This window comes from Lissotriton helveticus, chromosome 3_1, assembly GCF_964261635.1.
Source record: "Lissotriton helveticus chromosome 3_1, aLisHel1.1, whole genome shotgun sequence".
Taxonomy (NCBI): domain Eukaryota; kingdom Metazoa; phylum Chordata; class Amphibia; order Caudata; family Salamandridae; genus Lissotriton; species Lissotriton helveticus.
In genome coordinates this window covers 398002054-398024033 of record NC_136061.1, presented here as the reverse complement: position 1 = coordinate 398024033, position 21980 = coordinate 398002054, and the positions used below count along the sequence as shown (strand labels likewise).

At 47.7% G+C, this 21980-nt stretch overlaps 1 protein-coding gene across 4 annotated transcripts in view; it reads left to right on the top strand.

The window, feature by feature from the left end:
- Window positions 1–21980, top strand: part of LOC144822522 (apoptosis-inducing factor 3-like) — a 545716-nt gene that overhangs the window by 381569 nt on the left and 142167 nt on the right. For all 4 annotated transcript variants that reach the window (XM_078680159.1, XM_078680158.1, XM_078680160.1 and 1 more), the window contains one exon: window positions 10133–10231. In XM_078680159.1, coding sequence (XP_078536285.1) covers window positions 10133–10231 — 99 coding nt within the window. The remainder of the gene's footprint in view (window positions 1–10132; window positions 10232–21980) is intronic.

Sequence of the window (21980 nt, the reverse complement as noted above, 5' to 3'; positions counted from 1 at the left end):
GTCCGCTCCGGTTGTCGGGTCTTGGCCTGCCCTGCTCCTGCCCATGGGGCTGTGGTGCTCTGCTTGGGGTGGTGTTTTCTTGGCTTGCCGGGGTTTCGGTTACCCCCCTTGTTGGGGTGTACTTTCTTCCTGCCATGGGGCTGTGACTCTTTGGTTGGTTCTGTGTCTCTGGTATCCTTTCGGTGCTGTCACGGTTTTCTGGTCTTGTTGCTTTTGGCTTCGTTTCCAGGGGGCTGTGGCTCTTCGGTTGCTCTGCTTGGTCCGGGGGTTCGGCGCCCCTCTCTGGTGGGGTGTGCGTTCTTCCCTGTTTTGTTGCGGGGTGGCTTTTTGGTGATCTCTCTGGTCCTTCTGTGTCGTGCTGCCTTGGTGGGGCCTTCCTCGGGTCTTGTTTTGATCTGACCTTCCTTGGTTCTTTTTGCCCCCCGGCCCTTCCCGCTCTGTCTCCTGGTACGGCTGGGTTCCTCCTTCCCGTGTTGTCCCCTGCCTTGTGCTCCGGGGTGTGTGCAGGGTTCGCCCCTGTACCTTTTGTCGCTTTGGTGCTGTCCTTGCCTGGGTCAATTTGGCTCCGGCCCTCTGGCCCTGTGTGCTCTTGTTCTCGTCGGGCCGTTTTGGTGCCTGGTTCGGGAGTCTCCGGTTTTGGTTCTTCGGCCTTCTCGTCCGGGCTCCCGGCTTTGCGCTTCCTGGGGTCCCGTTTTGCTCCCCTGGGTGCGTCTCCGTCTGCTATCGGCGGTTGTTGGCTTGGACCCTGCTGCTCTTGGTCCTTTGCTTTGCCTCTTGGGGCGTGGGTTTTGTGTCCTGCCCCTGCTTTCTCTTTCCCTTGCTGGTTTTTGTTTCTGGCGGTGCTGTGGGGTGTCCTGGCGGGGCCCTGCGCTTCCGGTGTGGGTGTTTCCTCGTTTTCTTTTCCCTGGTTTTGGGGTCCCGGGTCCTGTTGGCTCTGGTGGCTCCCTGGGGTTCTTTGTCTTGGCTCGGGCTCTTCTTCGCCCTGCCCTTCGGTTCTTCACGCCTTGGGTGTGTTGCTGCCGCGCCCCTGTGTCAGTCGGTTCTTCTTTGTCTCGCTGGGCTGGGCCTGGTTGTGGGCTGGCTGTCTGTTTGGTCGCCTCGGTGCTCTCTTCGGCGGCTCGCACCCTTCTTGTGTTTCCGCTGGGCCGGTTTGCTTGGTCCCTGTGCTGGGTGTTTTCCGTCCCTGGCCGGTTGGCTGCTTCTGCCTCTTCTTCTCCCTTCTGGCCATGGGCGGGCCTGTGGTTTTTCTATTTTTCCGCCTTTTGCCCGGTTGGTTCTCCTCCGGGTCTCTTCGGTGTCGTTTCCGTCTCCTTCCTGGGTTCGTTTTCCCTGGTTCCTGCCTGGGTTCTCTCCTTGGAGTCGCGGTCCCTTCCGGGGGTCCTTTGTGTGACGGGGGTTTGTCCCCTTCTGTTTCTTTTCGGCTCCCTTTTTTCCTTTCTTCCGGCTCTTGCCTGTCTGTTGGATGGCTCTGGTGCCGCTTCCCAGTTTTTCTGGTTCGGCTCTCTCGCGGGTTGTAGTTGCCCTTGCGGTGTTACTGTGTGGAACGGACTGGTTGTCTCTTTCCACTGTTGATTTTTTTGTTAGGTCGCTGTGATGGGGTTGTCCTCTGTTTGGCCTTTTCCTCCCCTCTCACTTTGTGCTGCCTGTTGGGCTGCCCTGGTGTGTTGTTCGGGCCTGCTCGTTTCTGTTCTGGCCCTGGTTGCTGTTGCCTTTTTGGCTCCGTGCGGTCCGGTCCCTTGCCTTTCTCTGCCTTCCTTCGGTTGGGTCGGTTTTCCTGGCGTCTCTTGGTGTCTCTGGGGTCCGGTTTGTTTTTTTCGGCCTTCCCGGTGTCTTCGGTCCCGGGTTGGTTCTCCTACTCGTGGTTGCCTCTCTCCTGGGTGGTCCTTCCACTCGTTCGGGTTTCTTGGGTTTGCCCTCTTTCGTGGTCATCACCTTCTGGTCTGATGGTTTCTTGTGAGTTTCCATGAAGCCGCTTGGCTTTGGTATTTGCTCACTATGTAAGTCATGTGGCGAGGAAGACTAACAAGGAGGTAATGCCCCGGTTACTTACCGGTAATCTTCATTACTCAGAGTATAGTCTTCCTCGCCACATGAGTTCCCATCCCTCCCTCCCTGTCTGGCTATCGGCTTCATGTTTATGCTTGGTGGTTTCAGGCTGATGGTTGGGCCGGCCCGCCTCTTATAGAGGTCAGGTGGTAATGGGTCGGCCATCTTGGGAAGGGATGGGAGGCATGGGAGGCTAACTTTTTGCTTTGGAGGGTTCTGGTGTGGAGCTGAAGCTCACTATGTAAGTCCTGTGGCGAGGAAGACTATACTCGGAGTAATGAAGATTACCGGTAAGTTACCGGGGCATTCGCTCACATCCCTAATCCAATCCGCAAGCAGCGGGGGCCAAGGACACATCCATGCTATAACTACACATCTCCGAGCTTGCATCAGTCCCAGATTAACAAATCGCCTGCTTATCTTCCTATATTTTGGCGTGGGCAACACTGCCAGTAGTGCTTGCCGAATACCTCTGGGAATGATCGAGCCGGTGGCGCCTCGCAGACGTGCAAGTACTTCCTCCCAATAGGGATTAATGATGAACAGGACCAGACCATGGAGACGAAGTCCGCCCCCTGCTCGCTGCATCTGGTACATTCATCCCTCAGGGTCAGATAGATTATGTGTAGCGTGCGTGGGGTGAGGTACACTTGATGTATTAAATTGTATTGGAGGAGCTTAACCCGTGTGTTTGCACTAACCCTCTGGACCCCATCATGTACCCTCTCTCATTCGCTCTCTCAGGGGTTGATCCATTAGTGCATCTCACTTTTGCTGGGTTCCCAGGGTCATATATAGATTGTTCATGGTTTTAAACGTTATGCCATACAACCGAGCAATATATTGAAGTTCTTATTAAGCGTTTATTACACACTTAGGGAGGGCGGGGTATTGGATTTGTCAACTTTAAAGCATCAGCAGTACGATTCAGTGTACCGACATCAACACAGTCACTAATAGCTGGGAGGCATGCTGGGCGATGTAGTTTATTTAAACGAGGGTGTCTCATGATTGGATGGATTAGTGGGTGGAGAGTATAATGACCTGCTCTAAAAGCGAGAAATGTTAGTCAGAAGGTTTAGACGGTGAAGGAAGGAAGGAATGAAAATGGCGGAACGCTTTTAGAACGTTATAATGTGAGTACGAAGAATAGAGTTGATTAAGGGGTTATGTGACAGCATAGCATGAGGGTAAACAACCAGCAATGAGTTATTGAGTGATTTACGTTGTAGTGGGGATGAAAAGCCGTTATTGTTTAAACATCACATAATGTACTGCACAAGTAGAGGGAAACCGCTGAGTAAGGACTGAGGTTTAATAGATACGAGTATCGTTTGATGCACAGTGAATTATCACATTTAGTGTCACGAGGTAATGATGTTGTTTTGAATATTTGCAGTTAATCCCTGACGAAGGGCTGAGATAGAGCCCGAAATGCATTGGATGAAGGATGTTTGTGTAAATGTATCCACCGTGCTGCAGGAAGAAAAGGCCTGCTTGGCAAACTGCAACACTTGAAAAGTTGGAAAGGCATTTTCGTGTCCTATATGTGATTGTCGATTCACATTGATAACATTCTAAACTTTGGAGGAATGAAATAAACATACGGATTTAAAATGGAACAGTCAGTGTCATCATTTGTGTAAAAAGAAACCCGCTGTGCGTCCGTGAAGGAGTGTGAAACACGCTCCATTCTTGAGAGATATAATTCCCAGGGTCTCCCTCAGTAAATCATCACTCAGTGCTCTGTAGAGATGAGAAATCAGTTGCCTGCCCTGCGCCATGTACGACGTGATTTTCAAAGTATTAATGGTAGGAGGTTCCTCCGGGAACCCCGGCCAAAGTTCACAGGCAACACTAGAGATTTTCCCGTACTGCAGGAATTGACCCAGTCCTAGATCAGTTAGCCTGTGCCTCCTCTTGCGTCACGAATGTCACGTCCGCGTACAGGTCTCCCATCGTCTGGCAGCCTCCATCCCTCCAGCGGCACACCGACATGGAGTCCGTGATACTGGTGAAAGGGCGCAAGCTCATAGGGGCATATCTGGAGCGAATGTGGCATGCTGAACCACTCGCCGCTCCACGTTCTCCCATACTGTCGCTACATGGCGTACAATGTAGGGGCATCCCATGGGAGCTCCGCATCTCAGCATCAACAGCTCTGTCAGCGAACGGTCACTATAAATTCCCGCTAGCAGTGTTTCTCCCAATTATCTTCACAATCTAACCAGTATACCGCATGCTCCAATTGAGAGGCCATGTAATAGAACTCCAAGGGAGGCACCTCCAGTCTCCCTTTCCCACGTCTTCTGTAGCGTTGTTAACCGCACCCTTCGACGTTTCTTTCCCCATAGGAGGTCCACCAGTAGACTCTCCAGCGTATGGCAATAATGCTGCAGGATTATATAGAATGAGTGTTGCATTACATACAGGCAGCGAGGTAGAACAATCATTTTAATGATTGAAATGTGCCCCATGAGTGACAACAGCAGTTCTGTCTTGAAGCGAATCAAGCCCCTCAATGACCCGACCAACATTATGCTCGAGATGGGCAGCGACTGTGTTCGCCAGACATATTCCCAAATATCACACCCCCTCCCTTGCCCACAGCAGCTCAGTGTGCGGTCGCTCCCCCACAGGTACCATGGCAAGTCGCCCCATCGAGACCACCCGGGACTTTACGGGATTAGTGTGAAGTCCAGAGAGGTCATCAAAGGTCCGTAACTCCGTAAGGTGCAAAGGTATAGAGCTCTCTGGGTTTGTCAAATAAACCAGTGTATAATCCGCGTTTGAAGAGACTATACGATCGGTCTCCCCTAGCTTAACACCCCAGTGGGCCAACGCCATCCATAGACGCGTAGCCAGGGGCTCCATAACCATTGCAAATACGAGAAGTGAGAACGGGCCTGCTTGGCGGGTGCCCCGACACAGAGTGAGCCACCCAGACACCATCCTACCAACAAGTACTCTGGCGCTAGGGGCCGCATAAAGTAACTGTACCCATTTTAGAAATCGCTCACCCATCCCAAATCGTTGAAGGACTGCCCACATATAGGGCCACTCAACCAAACCGAACGCTTTTTCGATATCCAACAGACCTATAGCGCAGTCCGTCTCTGACAACCCCAGAGCATGCCACACATGCGCCAACCGTGGCAAATTCTGAGCCGTACTTCTTCGTGGAATAAACGCCACCGTTCAAAACAGCTTGTCATGATACAGCCGTCATGTTTATTTTATAAGTCATACAATACATGTTTAAAATATGTTGTGATACACATCGCTAGGTCACAGAAGATAATGATCCGGCCATTAGATATATACATTATGTCATGATCTGAATCACATACTCATACATATCATGATTATGTTATGTCATTATTTACATCACATGCTCACAGTATACAATGATTCACACACAGCATTATGTGAGTAGTCATACGTCATGCATTCATAATGTGCTTATTCAAACGTCACACACTCATGGAGAGTTACAGTAAATAAAGACATGGTCACATTACATACATATGTTAAGCATCACACACTCCTGAATGTCATCATGCACACTATATAGGCTCACAGTAAGCCATGCATTAGATGCTTTGCCCGTGGGACTTGTGGTATGTTGTGACTCATGCATTGATGATATGCCACAATTCACACATCACATTCTGTTGGTATGTCATAATACATACATCATACACTCATAGTATGTATTATTCACTACAACACACACTCATGGTGTGTAATTATGAACATCATATACACCTTGTGTACCATGCTTCAGACTTCACTCTCCCCCAATAAGTGTGATTCACATATTACAGGCTAACTGGAATTAATGATGGGCATCGCTCACACACACACACACACAAAGATTCACACATTGTGCACTTAAAATATGTCATGAGTCCTATCACACTCATGTTATGTAATGATTTGCACATTAAGCACTGTATTGCAAACTTTTCACACATCATACACTCACAGTATGTCACTAGTTAGTGATCACATGCATAGGTTATGTTACCTGTGTTTGTACAGAGCCCGCACCCTTTAGTACTTCCCCATAATGTGTTTATGAATTGCGAATCCTTATCTTTTTTGTGTGATTATTGGTGTCTGGTTACATGGATTAGCTTGTCAAAAGCATAGCATATTAGTGGTTTGTGATGGTTAATGGTATATTTAACCTTGATCTTTCAGACTATTTCTAAAATGTGTGTTCGCGTGGTGAGGGATAAGTGCAGTTGGGCTTGCAGTGCTTTAACAACTATTTGCTTTTGTTGTGTATATAAGAGTGACCAGATTCTTACGTGTTGTGTTTCTGAAAGGCAATGCTAAGCAGTTGTGCAATGGGCTTGTGTAAATGGCATTGATGGGAGAAAAATGGTGTTGGACCAAGCTACACCCGACTGAAGAGGTCCAATTAAGCCGAAACCGGTCTCGGGTTACTTGTGTTGTGGCTTTGAGATAAAGTGGCCCGGGAGTCCAGGCTGGGCTGTTCTTATATGCACATAACCAAGGCTGATTTTCATATGGCTATGTCTAATCTGAGGTGGCATGTTTGGTATCACTTTTTTGTACTCCTCAGTGTGACGAGTATTGGATCGTCCATGTGCTTTATGTAGTGACCTCTGGCTGAACACGTTTAATCCAAAGATTAGAGTCATCAGAAGACGTGACTGCTTGTGCCTTCCAGTCGAGAGTTTGGCCAGACTTACTTATTTTACAGGCTGATACACTCAACTGCTTCCAGTCTTCTCAGATTCTTTCTGGGTGCACAAAGACTACTGATTTTGCAGATGGTTGTTGGGGGAGACACTCTTCTCCTTTCAGCTCCTGCCTAAAGCCTAGTACTGCTTTGTTTAAATTCTGAATAATTTCTGGACGGATAATGATACTGCTGTCTAATTTCCAAGAGCGCTGCCGGGGAAATCCATCCCAGAGCCCGGGCAATGCCCAGATTCACAGGCCTGCTGAGTCCTTCTGTAAAGGTGCCTCTTCCTTTTGGCCGCGTCCAAGAGTACAGTACTATTGGGTTCGCTGAGTGCTTTTCAAACGTGGCCTCTCTTGCCAGGAAGTTTTGGTGGACCACTGGATGCCATCTCCATGACCATTTGACACAAACCTACTGGGCCTAAATACAAGGCTATGCTTCATTCTTTTTCCATAGGCATGTAGTAGGACAATTCACTTCTAATGTTCAATGCGTAAGGACTTATAAGGAGCCTTTGTATTGGCCTTATAAATATTTAATTTTAATAACTTCTTTAATATTTTCAATTTGAATATAGTGTTTTTATGTGATAGTAAACTGTATTTGGCCATAGCTGTTTTAAGGCATGTGTTCACCAGTTTTCCAATGAATAATAAAAACCAAGTGCAGTTGTATGCTGCTTTTATGGAAGTAGGAGCCTCAAAAACGAGTGAAGGTTTTGCAGTGGCAATGTCTTTTATCACCATCCCCTTCCAGCTTTTAAGCTGTTTCCCAACTTATGGTAAAAACAATCCCATAAAGCCCTATTGCGCGGGGTTTCCATGATTGCAATCTACTTCCACTGATCGAGCTCTGTCAGTCCTTAGAGGTGGGTCGGTGGGTCAATTTAGACAGATGCCTCTCCCTGGGTACCAATAAGAATCCTACCTAAACTGGTCCTGTCTCTTTATGATCTCCGAGAGTGAGATAATTGCTGAAGCCAGGTCCACTTCAAAGTTCTACTCTACTTTCCTCTTAGGATGAGCAGGGAATATTTCAAAGTTATTGGCAGTTAATTTCCAGAGCTTCCCTCCTCCCCTCACATTCCCCAGATAGAATATCTCCCCATCTTCCTGCCAGAGATCATCCATCAAACCAAGGACTTCAAAGTCCCTTTATTTTCTAACGAACCCCAATTCGGGTTATTAAGTCTCGTCCAGGTCAGCTCCAGACCGAAGAAGACTGATCACAGTCACTGCTAGAGCAGGGATACCCAAGAGACTGTCTCCCCTTGGGGACATAGGTAAAAAGCCCTGTGTCCCTGGTTAGAGTCCTAGTTACACCACCATTGGTTGTCACATAACTATGTTGAGAAAACTAGTCATTCTCACTCAGAATGGGAGGGCACTGTGGGTGTCAAAATCCGTCTTGCATGTTTATCGAGCATCCATTGGGAAAAACAGACAGGGCTGGCCAGGAGCATCAAACAGCAGAGTGGCACAGCTTGTATCAGACTTTCGTTCCAGGAGCATGTCATGATAAACCTCACAAGATCACAATAAGCCTAGATAGAAGGATCCAAGTATATCAAAAGGCATGTAATACACAAAGTTCCTTATGGTTTACTAATTCTCCGGTAGTCAGACCTCCAACTTGGTTTGAAATAGAATCCTCAATTGTTCAACCCTTTTCTCTACCTTCTCTGATGTCGATGTCTTCTGGTTCCAAGGTTGTTCATCGATCATCTATAATTAAATCCTCGAGATTAATCATTAATGATTTGGATTCTAATTTTGACTTACCCTTACTTTCTACAGTCCACCTGTCTTTATGGCACAGTGCTTTACTTAAACTGAACCGAAACATTAACTTCTGGTCCTCATGGATTTCAAAAGGCGTTTTATATCTCAAAGATGTTTTTGATGGAACTGCCTTTATTCCCTTTGAGCAACTCCAATTAAAATTTAAAATCCCGGCTTCAGATTTCCCTAAATATCAATCCTTATGCAATTCAATTCTAGATTCCTTTCCAAATGGTATCCCCTCATCTACCACCAATGATTTATTTATTTACCTTACAGCTGTTACATCAGCCGCCAAAGCTGTCTCTATCTTTTATAAAAAAATTGCCAGCTCTCAGGGCTCCAATGTTGGTCCAATTGCCTCTTTTTGGAATAATGAACTTTCCATATCATTATCAGATGACTCCTGGTCCTCTATATGGCTCAACAGCATATCTGGATGGCTCCCAGTGTCTCTCTATCAAACTAATGCGTATATTTTGTTCAACACTCTATGGACACCATTGCGATTATATAATGCTAAACTGTTACCATCTGATCTATGTTGGCACTGCAATTCTTGTTCTGGTTCACTTCGCCATATGTTATTTGAGTGTCCAATTATTGGGAAATTCTGGTTGGAAGTCTGGCCTATCATTTTGAATATTTTATCTTTGCAAGATGATATTACATATACACTGTTAATATGCAAATCGGTTGCCCTTTCTCATCCTCTTTGTGAGTCAAAGGCTAAGTTATTTAATTTTTTGGTTACAGCTGCGTTAAAATCTATTACTTTTTGTTGGAAAGATGCTTCTTCTCTTTCGGTCCATGCTTGGTGGTCATGGATTACCTTTACAAGGAAAGGTGCTCAGCTATCACTTAAAGGTGTTAATCACAATTCACAATCATTTCAGTCTTTTTGGTCACCTATTGATTCATATGTTATGAAATGATATCGTTAATTAGTTTTCTTTGTATATTACGGACTATTTTGACTTTCATTATCACCTTTTTTGTATTTCTGTATTTTATGTACTCAATTGCTTTGTAACTCTGTATGGTATGATTTTACGATGCAATGATATGTTTACTCCCCTCCCTCTCCTCCTCCCCTTTTTCCCTTCCTCTTCTTATACGATTATTTGTTACTGATTCTCTCTACTGCAAATTTACCCAGGTACCATTACTCTTGTTATTATTTTCATCATTTACGCTTATCTGCTTTAATTTTTTGTTATGTACTGTTCGTGTATATTTCTTTTGTCTCAAAAAATTTCAATAAAATCATTTTGAACTTAAAAAAAAAAAGGCATGTAATACAGGATCATGATATGCTATTCTAAAGTTCAGTATCACAGTATTTCATGTTTCACAACATACTTACTCGACTTGAGATTTAGACATTCCATACTCTAAGTTTATAATGATTAACACATTGCTCCCTCAGGATACCATGAGCTATTCATCACACGTGTGGTATTTCTTGACATACATCAAATACTCCTCATGGTGTGTAGCCTTAGCGCTTCTGATATGGTTCTCTTGCCATGATTTTTCCTTCTGCCATTCATTTTTGTTTCTTGTTATCTTATGGCCCCCGCAGGTCGCATTGCTGCCCTGAACATGCTCGAGCGGCGAGTTGCGCTGAACTCTGTGCCTTTCTTCTGGACCTCGCTGTTTGGAAAGAGCCTTCGCTATGCAGGTAAATGCAAGGTAAAGGGTGAGCATCTTCATCACTGGGGGTCACTTGCAACACGATAAGCAGAATCTGCCCTGGAGGGACACCCTTGGCATGGGCAGGGATACTTTGCACTGCAGGTAAGTCCTCAAGATGAGGGTGCAACCTTTAGACTGGAGCGGGGCATCGTCTACACAGGAGGGGATAATATTTGAACTGGGGAACATACACTAGATAAGGGGTCACCCTGCACTGGAAGGACATTCTCTCCGTGGGTGAACCTTCTACAGAGGAGGAACATCTCAACTTCTGCATGTGGGGAAGTGCACCGTCTACATAGGGGCACCCTCTAAACCTGAGAAACACCTCAACACGAAGGGCAGGCTGTGCACTGTAGAGACATCACCTCTACTTGGGTATGCTCTAAATGGGGAGCGCATTCTGTACTGAGAGAAATTAATAAACGTGCATAATATAAAGTTCGAGGCATGTGGGCTGCTAAATTCATATCTTTTGCATAGATCGCCGCCTAGTGTTGGGTCCGGATGATCGCACATTGTTGTCCTGGAAGAGTCTTCGAAGTATCCTGAGATAGGTGGCTCCTCCCCTGGACTACAGTGCGCATGGGCATCGGCTCCATCCCCAGATTGTTTTTTTCCGCCATTGGGTTCGGATGCGGTCTCGACGTCTCTGTCGGAACCGAGAAAACTAGCTTCTTTAAGGCCAAAAGGCCTTCGTTTCATTACGTCGGTATTGTTTGCGTACGGTCTCGAGTTCTTCCGTCTCTTTGAGTCGGAATCTGCGGAGTCGTATCACTCTTCGGACATCGAGGCCTTCTCATCGCAACACGACCACAACTTTTCAACATGGAGCGGAGCCCGTTTAAATACTGTCCCGTCTGTGGGTCCAAATACCCACATATCGACGTGCACCCGGTCTGTAACAAATGCCTCTCGCCAGACCATAACGAGGACAACTGCATGGCCTGCTCCAGATTCAGGTCGAAGAAGACGCTCAAGCTTCGGCGCGCGGTGCGCCTTGAGGCCAGGCAAGCGGCCCCGGCTCCAGATAACATCTTCGGCGACCCGGAAGAAGAGGGCCTAAGCCATCATCTTGAAATCTCACCGCCCGCGACGGAGGTTGAGGCCGATCCAGAAGACAACGACGGGGTCGTGGATCAAGACCTTGAATACGTCGACGAGGTAGGGGACGTCGAAGAAGTTTATGGGGCCGCGGAAGATAGCTCAGGGGATGAGCTATGCCCCGAAAGTTACGTGGATCAGGCTCGGGTCACGGGATCGCCACTCGGCCTTACCCAAGACCCTGCACCGCAAGCCACGGCCCCGCCTTCAGGCCCGGCCACGGACATACTTGCTACGCAGCCCGTATCGAAACCGAAACTGAAAGCATCGGTATCGACTACGCCTAAAATGGCCGACCCGAAAACGAAACCGAAACTACCGGCTTCGAGTGCACCTAAGATGGTGGTCGTTCCAACAAAAACAACAAAGCCTGCTACCTCATCGGCTCCGTCGGCCTCCGGTCCACAGAAGTCGAAGTCATCGGCGGAGGAGGCATCCTCTAAGAAGGTCGTCCGGCACGGGTCGACCGGGGCGACGCCGACAAAGTCCAGCAAAGTCGGCGACAAGCATCCAGTGCCGACTGGGACGCCGTTAGTAGGACGCGTGGTTGAGACGGAGTCTGCAAAATCCCACGGATCGAAGAGCGGAGGCTCGACACAAGTCCAAAGACTCTGTGTCTACGGCTGCAGCATCGACGTCCAAGATTCCAAAGGGACCACAGGCCGTCGGAACCGAAGGCAAGGTGAGGGCCTCCTCGTCGGCGCCAAGTGCCGCTGTGAGTGACGCATCCCTCATCGCCACTTCACTCCAAAGAATACGGGATAAGGCCTCTGAGACGTCGGCTCCGGCGCCGTCGCACCAGAAGCCGATGGACGTGCCGGCAAAGCCTGCTGGCAAGCTTCTATTCATTCTGCCGCCAAAGGAGGCACCAAAAGCCTTTGCGCCAAAGACGGCGCCAAAGACATCGGACTCTTCCACGTCTACTGGAATATTGGGTCGACAACTCGACTCAGGAGACGATTCTCCGCGTTTTGTCGACGCGGACACGGGCAAGTTGACCCTTTACAAGCGGAAGATCACTTCCCAACCAGTGGACTCCTATGTTATCCCACTGAAGAAGAAGAGGCCTGCACAGGACGTTCCAGTCCTGATTGAACCTATCCAGCCTCCTCCTAGAAGGAGTCCAACACCTTCCCCCGACCACTCTGAGGGAGAGGAATATGGACAAGATGACCAGTACACTTTCCCCATCAGTGACCCCGATGCACAACAGGATTCCTATGATGACATAGGTGACCAGGGAATCCAAAATGTGGGGCAAGACCAACAGCCTTTCACTGCACGTGCATCCCCGACAGAGGACTCTGCAGGATTTCATGCACTCATTGAACGGGCAGCTGCTAATCATGATGTGGACATGCATGCTGACCCAGTGGAGGAAGAGTTTCTGTTTGACACTTTTTCAGTCTCTGAAAGGACAGTCAAGACACTTCCTATGCTCAAAGGTGTCCTTAAGCATGCTGCGGAAATCTTTAAAGAACCTACCAGGGCGAGGGTGGTCAATCCACGCATCGAGTAGAAATACAGACCAGCACCTGCAGACCCTGCATACATTCGGGGACAGTTGCCACTAGACTCTCTCTTGTGGTCGCAAATGCCCGCAAACGGGCAAACTCCCAGACGACGGGTGAAGCTCCTCCCCCAGACAAGGAGTCTAAAGTGCTTGAGGCAGGGGGCAAAAGAGTAGCTGCGCAGGCTGCCAATTTCTGGCGTATTGCGAACACACAGGCGCTATTGGCACGTTATGATAGGGCGCATTACGACACCCTAGAGCAAATTTTACAACACCTGCCTTCGCAGTTTCAAGAGGGTACCAAACTGCTTATAGAGGAGGGAAAACTCATCTCCAACGCAGCAATTAAGTGTGCACTTGATGCCGCAGACACAGCAGCTAGGGCTATTAACACTAGCGTCATGCTGAGACGACAAGCGTGGCTACGCATATCAGGGTTTAAACCAGACATTCAAACGACCATACTCAATCAGCCCGTCAATCCTGATAGACTGTTTGGTCCTGATGTTGACACCACCCTCAAAGATTAAGAAAGACAACGAAACAGCTAAGTCTATGGGGGCCCTTCAGTCACAACAATTCCGGGGCAACACTTTTCGTCGCTCAGGTGCACGTGGAGTCACCCGAGGACAGATGGGTCAACAATCACAGTTCAATAGAGGTGGAGCACAGTCCTCGTACCCCAAGCAGAATAAAGGGGGTTATCGAGGAAACAGCACCAGAGGACGTGGCAGAGGAAACAACAACTCCCGTTCCTCTGCCCCAAACAAACAGTGACTCTCTGTCACTGCCCCCCGACCATTTAACACCTGTCGGGGGGAGACTCCAGCAGTTCCTGCCAGTCTGGACAACCATCACCACAGACAGGTGGGTGCGACAACTTGTCCGGTACGGTTATTGTCTAGAGTTACAGTCCACTCCACCCAACATTCCACCAAGGCAACGGCCTATGTCCGCAGAGCACTTGCACTTATTGCAGCAAGAAGTAGTGGTGATGCTGCAAAAAGGCGCAATCGAGCTCGTGCCAGTGGAGGAGGAAGGCACAGGGGTCTATTCCCTGTACTTCCTTATTCCAAAGAAGGACGGATCTCTCAGACCCATTCTAGATCTGCGTCCCCTCAACCTGTATATCCTATCAGAACATTTCCATATGCTTACACTGCAACAGATTCTTCCCTTACTGAACCAAGGGGACTTCTTAGCAACCTTAGACCTCAAGGATGCTTATTTCCACATACCACTACACCCGTCCCACAGAAAGTATCTCAGGTTCACTATCCAAGGCAGGCATTATCAGTTCAAAGTCCTACCCTTCGGAGTGACCACCGCCCCAAGAGTATTTACCAAGTGTCTGGCGACGGTAGCGGCGCACCTCAGGAGGCAGAACATCCATGTCTACCCCTACCTAGACGACTGGCTCGTTCAAGCCAAGTCGGAACATCAGTGCGCCGCGGACATGTCGACTACCATTCACCTCCTTCACAATCTGGGCTTCTCGCTGAACTACCCAAAGTCGCACCTTCAACCAGCACATGTGCGGCAGTTTCTGGGCGCGACGATAAATACCCTGGCGGCCATGGCTCAGCCAAACAAGGTCAGGATAGACAGCATGCAGTCTCTAATCCAAAGGTTCAGACCACAACACTCGCTTCCAGCGAGAGTATTCATGCAGTTGATTGGCATGATGGCCTCCTGCATCTTCATAGTCCCTCACGCAAGGTTACATATGCGTCCGCTCCAGGAGTGCTTAGCAAATCAGTGGACACAGGCTCAGGGACAATTGACAGACCTAGTGTTGGTTACCAGTCGGGCGTACGACTCTCTGCATTGGTGGACTCCACACAACCTTTGCAAGGGCCGACTGTTCCAAGAGCCAGTGCCACAGATTACCCTGACAACGGACGCATCTCTCCAGGGATGGGGAGCTCATCTGCTCACTTACACAGTGCAGGGACTATGGACGACGCAGCAACAGAAGATGCACATCAACTATCTGGAACTGATGGCAATCTTCATGGCGCTCAAGTCCTTCAATGTACATCTGTGCAACAAGGTAGTGTTAGTCCGGACGGACAACATGACGGCGAAGTACTACATTCAAAAGCAGGGAGGCACCCACTCGCCGCAGCTGTCTCATCTGGCTCAGAGCATGTGGAAGTGGGCCATTCAGAGGAACATTTTCCTCATGGCAGAACACCTCCCGGGCAAGGACAATCAGATGGCGGATCTGCTCAGCAGATACAGCCATCAAATGCACGAGTGGGAGTTACATCCATCGGTACTCCGCCCGTACTTCCAGCAGTGGGGTCATCCGGAGATAGACCTGTTTGCCACAAACGAAAACGCAAAATGCCAACACTTTGCCGCCAGGTTCCCTCACCCATAGTCGCAGGGGAATGCGATATGGATGAACTGGTCAGGCAAATTTGCGTACGCTTTTCCGCCAGCACCTCTGATACCGCTGGTGGCAAAAAAACTAAGGCAGCACTCGATGACACTCATCCTAGTTGCTCCAACGTGGGCACGCCAAGCATGGTACACCACGTTTCTGGAACTCTCGGTGGTGCCGCATCAAAGGCTGCGCCTAACGCCCAGGCTTTTGACGCAGAACCATGGAGACATTCAGCATCCAGATCCGCAACAGCTCAACCTGGCGATCTGGCTCCTGAAGTCCTAGAGTTTGGCTACCTTCACCTACCTCCAGAATGCATGGACATCATCAAGGAGGCAAGGAAGCCGACTACCAGAGCATGCTATGCTGCAAAATGGAAGCGTTTCGTCCTTCACTGTACAGCCAATAACATAAACCCGCTAGATGCATCTATCCCTAACATCATTTGCTATCTGTTACATCTTTACAAGTGCAATCTAGCCTACACTTCCATTCGGATACATCTATCCGCCATAGCAGCTTATCTTCAGAACAGGCAGCATCTCTCTGTCTTCAGAGTGCCTGCCATTAAGGCCTTCCTTGAAGGTCTGAAACGAGTCATTCCCCCAAGAACACCGCCAGCTCCGGTGTGGAACCTCAATGTGGTCCTCACCAGGCTGATGGGACCACCTTTTGAGCCACTGCACTCGTGTGAACTCCAGTTCCTCACATGGAAAGTGGCTTTCCTTATTGCTATCACTTCACTGAGACGTGTCAGTGAGCTGCAAGCGCTCACAATCCAAGAGCCATTCATACAAATTCATCCAAATAGGGTGGTACTACGTACTAACCCCAAATTCCTTCCGAAGGTGGTGTCACAGTTTCATCTCAACCAAACTATTGACTTGCCTGCATTCTTCCAAAACCCACAAACGGTGGCGGAAAGAATGCTCCATACTTTGGACGTTAGGAGGGCGTTGATGTACTATATTGACAGGACACAACACTTTAGGAAAACGAAACAACTTTTTGTTGCCTTCTCGCCACAGCACAAGGGCAACCCTATTTCCAAAGCAGGAATAGCCAGATGGATTGTTAAGTGCATCCAGATCTGCTATCAAAAGGCTAAACGCACCTTAACAATACCCCCAAAGGCGCACTCCACACGCAAATTGGGGGCATCCATGGCTTTCCTGGGGAACATTCCTTTAGAAGACATTTGTAGAGCAGCCACATGGGTTACACCACATACCTTTACAAAACACTACTGTGTTGATGTGCATTCCAAACAGCAAGCAGCTGTTGGGCAGGCTGTTCTCAAGACACTTTTTCAGGTTTCTGCAGCTGGCACGGGCAACCGCCGCTAATGGAGGGACTGCTATATATTCTATGCAAAAGATATGAATTTAGCAGCCCACATGCCTCGAACTGAATATGCTACTTACCAGTATGCATCTGTTCTTGGCATGTAGGGCTGCTAACATTCATATCGCCCACCCTCCTCCCCGGTGCCTGTCGCAGCTGCAGACATACTCTTGCATTCAATCATTAGCATGGACATCCTTTACACTTTACACTCCATCTCTGCCACAATGGCTAAAAACAATCTGGGGATGGAGCCGATGCCCATGCGCACTGTAGTCCAGGGGAGGAGCCACCTATCTCAGGATACTTCGAAGACAACAATGTGCGATCATCCGGACCCAACACTAGGCGGCGATCTATGCAAAAGATATGAATGTTAGCAGCCCTACATGCCAAGAACAGATGCATACTGGTAAGTAGCATATTCATAACAGTTAACAGAATTTGACGGAGGGAGACAATTTCGGTTTTAAAATTGGAGGTAAATTGTGTGAGTCCTGAATAGGGCCTAATAAGCGTACTAGTCAATTTTGGAGGAATAGTGCCCTTTGCCACTGTTTTATGTTTGGAGACAGGGTTGATTGGGACTTCAGAGATGGATAATCTTTCTTTACTCTCAAGGTCTGTGGGCTGATGTTCCTGTGATAGAGATCTTCAGATTTGTAGGAGAGTAGGCGTCTGGCTGCAAGCAGGAGCTCTACAGTTTGTGGAACAGGTGCACTGTGTTTGTGATACGATCTGTTTATTATCGGGAGCTCTGGGGTTGTTTTATAGTTCTTACCCATCTATAATAGGGAGCTCGAAGGATTGTGAGTGTGATCCAGAGTTTTCTAGAGTTAGATTTGTGGTTGGTCTAATTAGTATTGGGATCTCTGTGGTTGCATTTGGGGGCAAGCAGAGGACAGTCTATGACAGGGGGAAAGGGGATTGTAGAGAGAGATGTGGCTTTCAGGGAGCCAATACTTAATTTGAGTCATTGGTTTCTGGTGTTCAGCACCGGCAGGTAATTGTCAGCACCGGGTCTAGAGACAGTCCACCACATGTCTGCACCGACTGTCTGTCAAATTTTGAGATGAGTACAACAACAGTGTTTAATAAGTCAATATACATTTAAATGAATAATACATAATGGTCACACCATTATTATAGCTTTGAGTAGCCGGGAATAGTCTGAATTGTTACACTCGTAGGAGTGTGGTGGTTAATAGTTGTATTGATACTGTCATTGGCGGGTGCAATAGGTGCTGCAGGCTGCAGTGGCCTCCCGAGAAAGGCCCTGGCACTTACTATTATTTTATTTTACAAATTAAGCACTGCAGGGAGCTTTTAAAGTTTACAGAAGTAGGTCTATCTACCTACAGAAGTTTGGAGATCTGGAAAGTGATTGTGGAAGGGAGTGCGCCACCTATGATCAAAAGATTTGTAAAGGGGGCAGGACACCATCTGCTCTGAGGTTCTTTCAATGGGTTGAGAGTAGAAATATGGGAGTTATTCTCTGATGTTCGTGATGGATGCTTTAAGTCAGGTGATGGCGGTCAGATGTTAAATTGTGGTGCAGAGTTGGCTGGGGTCAGTGGACAGCAGCAGTTTAAGGTGTTTCTTGATTAACCTCCATATGTACAGCTGGTCTTGGAGGTGGGAATTTAGCCCATTCAGCATGAGCTAAAGCTAGCCACCCTTCATTCCAGTTTGATTACTTGTATTTCATGATCAGTGATGTAAGAGATCACAGGTCCGTCAAGCAGCACTAGGAGGGTGGTAACTCCCCAAATACAGCTGTGTACCACCAAAACAACATCGAGACATGGTACGAGCGATGCAGGCCCCAAAGGAACTTTACATTGAGGGTAAAGCTCCCCAAAGACATATTTGATGTAGAGGACAAAACCACAAAGACATATCCTGTACAAGGGATCCACACCCCAAAAACATGTTCTATTCTTGGAATAAAAATCCTAGACATATTCTGAAGACGTGGAGTCTGGGCAGCAATGCAGACCTTATACAAATCCTCTATTCATGGTTTCCAAACCCTGAGACATGCTCGGTACAGGAGTTACCAAACCAGTTATATGCTATGTTATGTTATGTTATGTTAATTACCTCTTATAATGCGCATGACTCACCCAGGGGCATCTCTGCGCTTACTTAGGCGATAAACTGAGGAGGAAAAAACAGGTACCAGAGCTGAAGCAATATTTTAAAAAAGGAAAGCCTTCAGTAATTTCCCAAATACAAGATAGGTGGTGGACTTTCGCAGAGCTTCTGGTAGGGAGTTCCAGTACTTGGGGGCGATGTATGAAAAGGCTTTGCCCCGTGAACGCGTCCGCCAGATACGCGGCGTCCTCAGCAGGGACTTTCCATTAGATCTCAAATTACAGCAGGAGGACTGCTTGCAAAGATTGTTTTGCAAGTATTCCGGGCCTGTTCCGTTGATGGCTTTAAAGTTGAAACAGCAAATCTTTAAAAAAGACCTCTTCTTCACTGCAAGCCAGTGGAGCTCTTTTAACAAGGGGAGTGATGGCGAGCCCGGGGTATGGTTTAAAACCATCCTTGCTGCCTTGGATGACTTGGAGTTTCTGCTATCAGGATCTCACCAACTTCGGCCAGTAGGGCATTCCCGTAGTCCAGTCGGCTCACCACCATCGCCTGGACTACCGCCCAGTGACTTCATAGGTGCATGAGATACAAACCCCCAACACATGCTCTGTACTTGGGAGACAAACTCCAAACACATGTGCAGTACAGGAGATGTGGACCCCAGAGATAGGCCTTTTGATCCAGTACCCATGCTTTATACAGTGTTTGGATCTGCACATTCCTTAACTTAGAACAGTGGTTCTTAAGATTTTGAATTCTTTGGACCCCCACTTGGATCATTACTGGAATGCTGGGACCCCCAGTCAGTCATTATTGGAAACTAAGGACGTCGGCCTAAGCAAATTCTATGATGTAGACCTCAAAACAATACACAAAAATACAAAAACACGAATAAATCAAATAATGCTAAAATATTCAATTTTTTTGCTTATTTCACAATCAAATATAGAAACCGTTTTAAAATGTTCAATGTTGCTACCTTATTTGTGTATACTTTATTGATTTTAATTGATTCATTTTAATAGTCATAGACTCCTGACTAGGCCTCAGAACACAGTGTAAGAACCACTGCCTTAGAATATTCCTCAGGCGTCAGACTGGATCTTGAAATTGTTTGAGCAGCCCCCTAGCATGCCATCAGGTGGCATCATTTGGCTCCGCATGGCGTCATCCACGGGAAACATCCTAAACAACGAAGTTTGAATAACTAGTCACCTAAACCACGAATCCCGAACAACGGCCAATCCGTTAACAACGACATCATTTACAACGACTTACTTAAACTACGAACACCACAGGCACGTCGGGGGAATAGCGTCCTGCGTAGCACCTCGATTTAAAAAATGTCTGCACTCTCAATGTGGGATCAGATGATTGCGGGGCTGCAGCCGGACTTCATCCTTCCAGCTTGGATGCACGTCGGTGGAATAGCTTCACAAGAACTGTCATGCTCATTGCCCCCTGGCATGACTCACTCGGCAACTGGCATGCGTGGCCTGACTATTGCAGGGCTGCAGCCTGCCTTCATCATTAGCAGCTCAATTTAATCCATGACTGCACCCCCTTAAACATGAATTATTCGGTCACAGGCATGTGGGCACCTACGATTGAGGGGCTGCAGCCGGACTTCATCCTTCCACGTCGGGGCAATAGCATCCTGCTTAGCACCTCGATTTAAAAAATGTCTGGTGGGATTAGACGATTGCGGGGCTGCAGCCGGACTTCATCCTTCCAGCTTGGATGCACGTCGGTGGAATAGCTTCACAAGAACTGTCATGCTCATTGCCCGCTGGCATGACTCACTCAGCAACTGGCAGGCATGTTCTGACTATTGCAGGGCTGCAGCCTGCTTTCATCATTAGCAGCTCAATTTAATCCACGACTGCACCCCCTTAAACATGAATTATTTGGTGACAGGCATGCGGGCACAGACCATTGCGGGGCTGCAGCCAGACTACATCCTTCCAGGTTGGCAGCACATCAGGGGAAAAACTTCGTAGGGAATTGTCTGGCATTGGTGCTGGTGGTTCGGTGACTGGGTACAGGGCGTTCGTGAGTCTCTCCCATCCGCCTCCTAAGAACTGTCATGCTCATTGCCCCCTTCCCCTCCTCCCGGCATGACTCACTCGGCAGGCGACCAGGACCGGTGGCAAACGCCTGCTAAGGTCAGTGTTTCCTACCGTTAATTACTGACTTTATGTAGTTCGGTTTTCAAAAATATGACTGTCTATTAGAATATACGCTAATTTAAGGATTATCAACCGACTATTGTTTATTTAAAAAATGATCTATTATTATATATATATATATATTTTTTTAAATGTCCAAAACATGTGGATTAAAAAGAACATATTGGTGAAAATGGGTAATGAACAATTTAAATATATTCCGTGGTTTAGGAACTCGTTGTTAGAAATGTAGTTGTTTGACATTGTTCGATGTTTAGCCTTTGTGGTTAAGGAATTCGTGGTTTAGGCAGTAGTTCAATCATACATCCGTCATCCACACCAGAAGTGATGTGCGCAGGGCCTATACATAGGCGCCACCCCAGTGCACTGGCCTCAGTTTCTGCGCCATCAACGAGGATCCAGACAACCTCCCCACAGTCAGTTTTTGACTGAAATATTTTGACAGTTTTGTCAAATTCGGCCAGTGTGCCTTTTTTCCACAGTTTTTTTTAACTATGTCTGAATAAACTGACTAGTTTCATGCCTTGTGGTGCCCGTCGTAGGCAAATGTCTGTGACAAACCCCCACATGGTGTCTCTGTGGTGCCTGTAACGGTAACACTACTCCACGGCTTGTGCAGATTGCTGGACCATAAATCCAAAGGCCATCTGTGAGAGGGCCATGAAGCTTCTGGTCTCTCACCACGCAGCTCCACACCTCTCCAGGTCCCATTCACAAGAGAGGTCCTGGGAATGGGAAACAGCCACTACAACGCGGCAGTTTCCACGCTGTACTTAACCACGCATGCTTTACAACGCATGCGTGGTTACCACGTAAAGCCTTTACCACGCATTTCCATACTACGAAATACATAGTAAAGGAATGTGTGGTAAAGGTAGAACAAAAAAAAGGGGGCTAGGGGGGTTTGGGGTGGGGGTCCCCCCCCCAAAAAAAGATTGAGTTTAAAAAAATAAAGAACACTTACCATAAAGAGGATGATTTGTACCTTTCGTCCTTCATGAAAAAAGCCAGTCTCCCTAACGACGTAATAACGTACGTGCGCCCACGTACTGCCTTTACAAAAAAAATAGAAAAGGGACCACTTAACATTGAA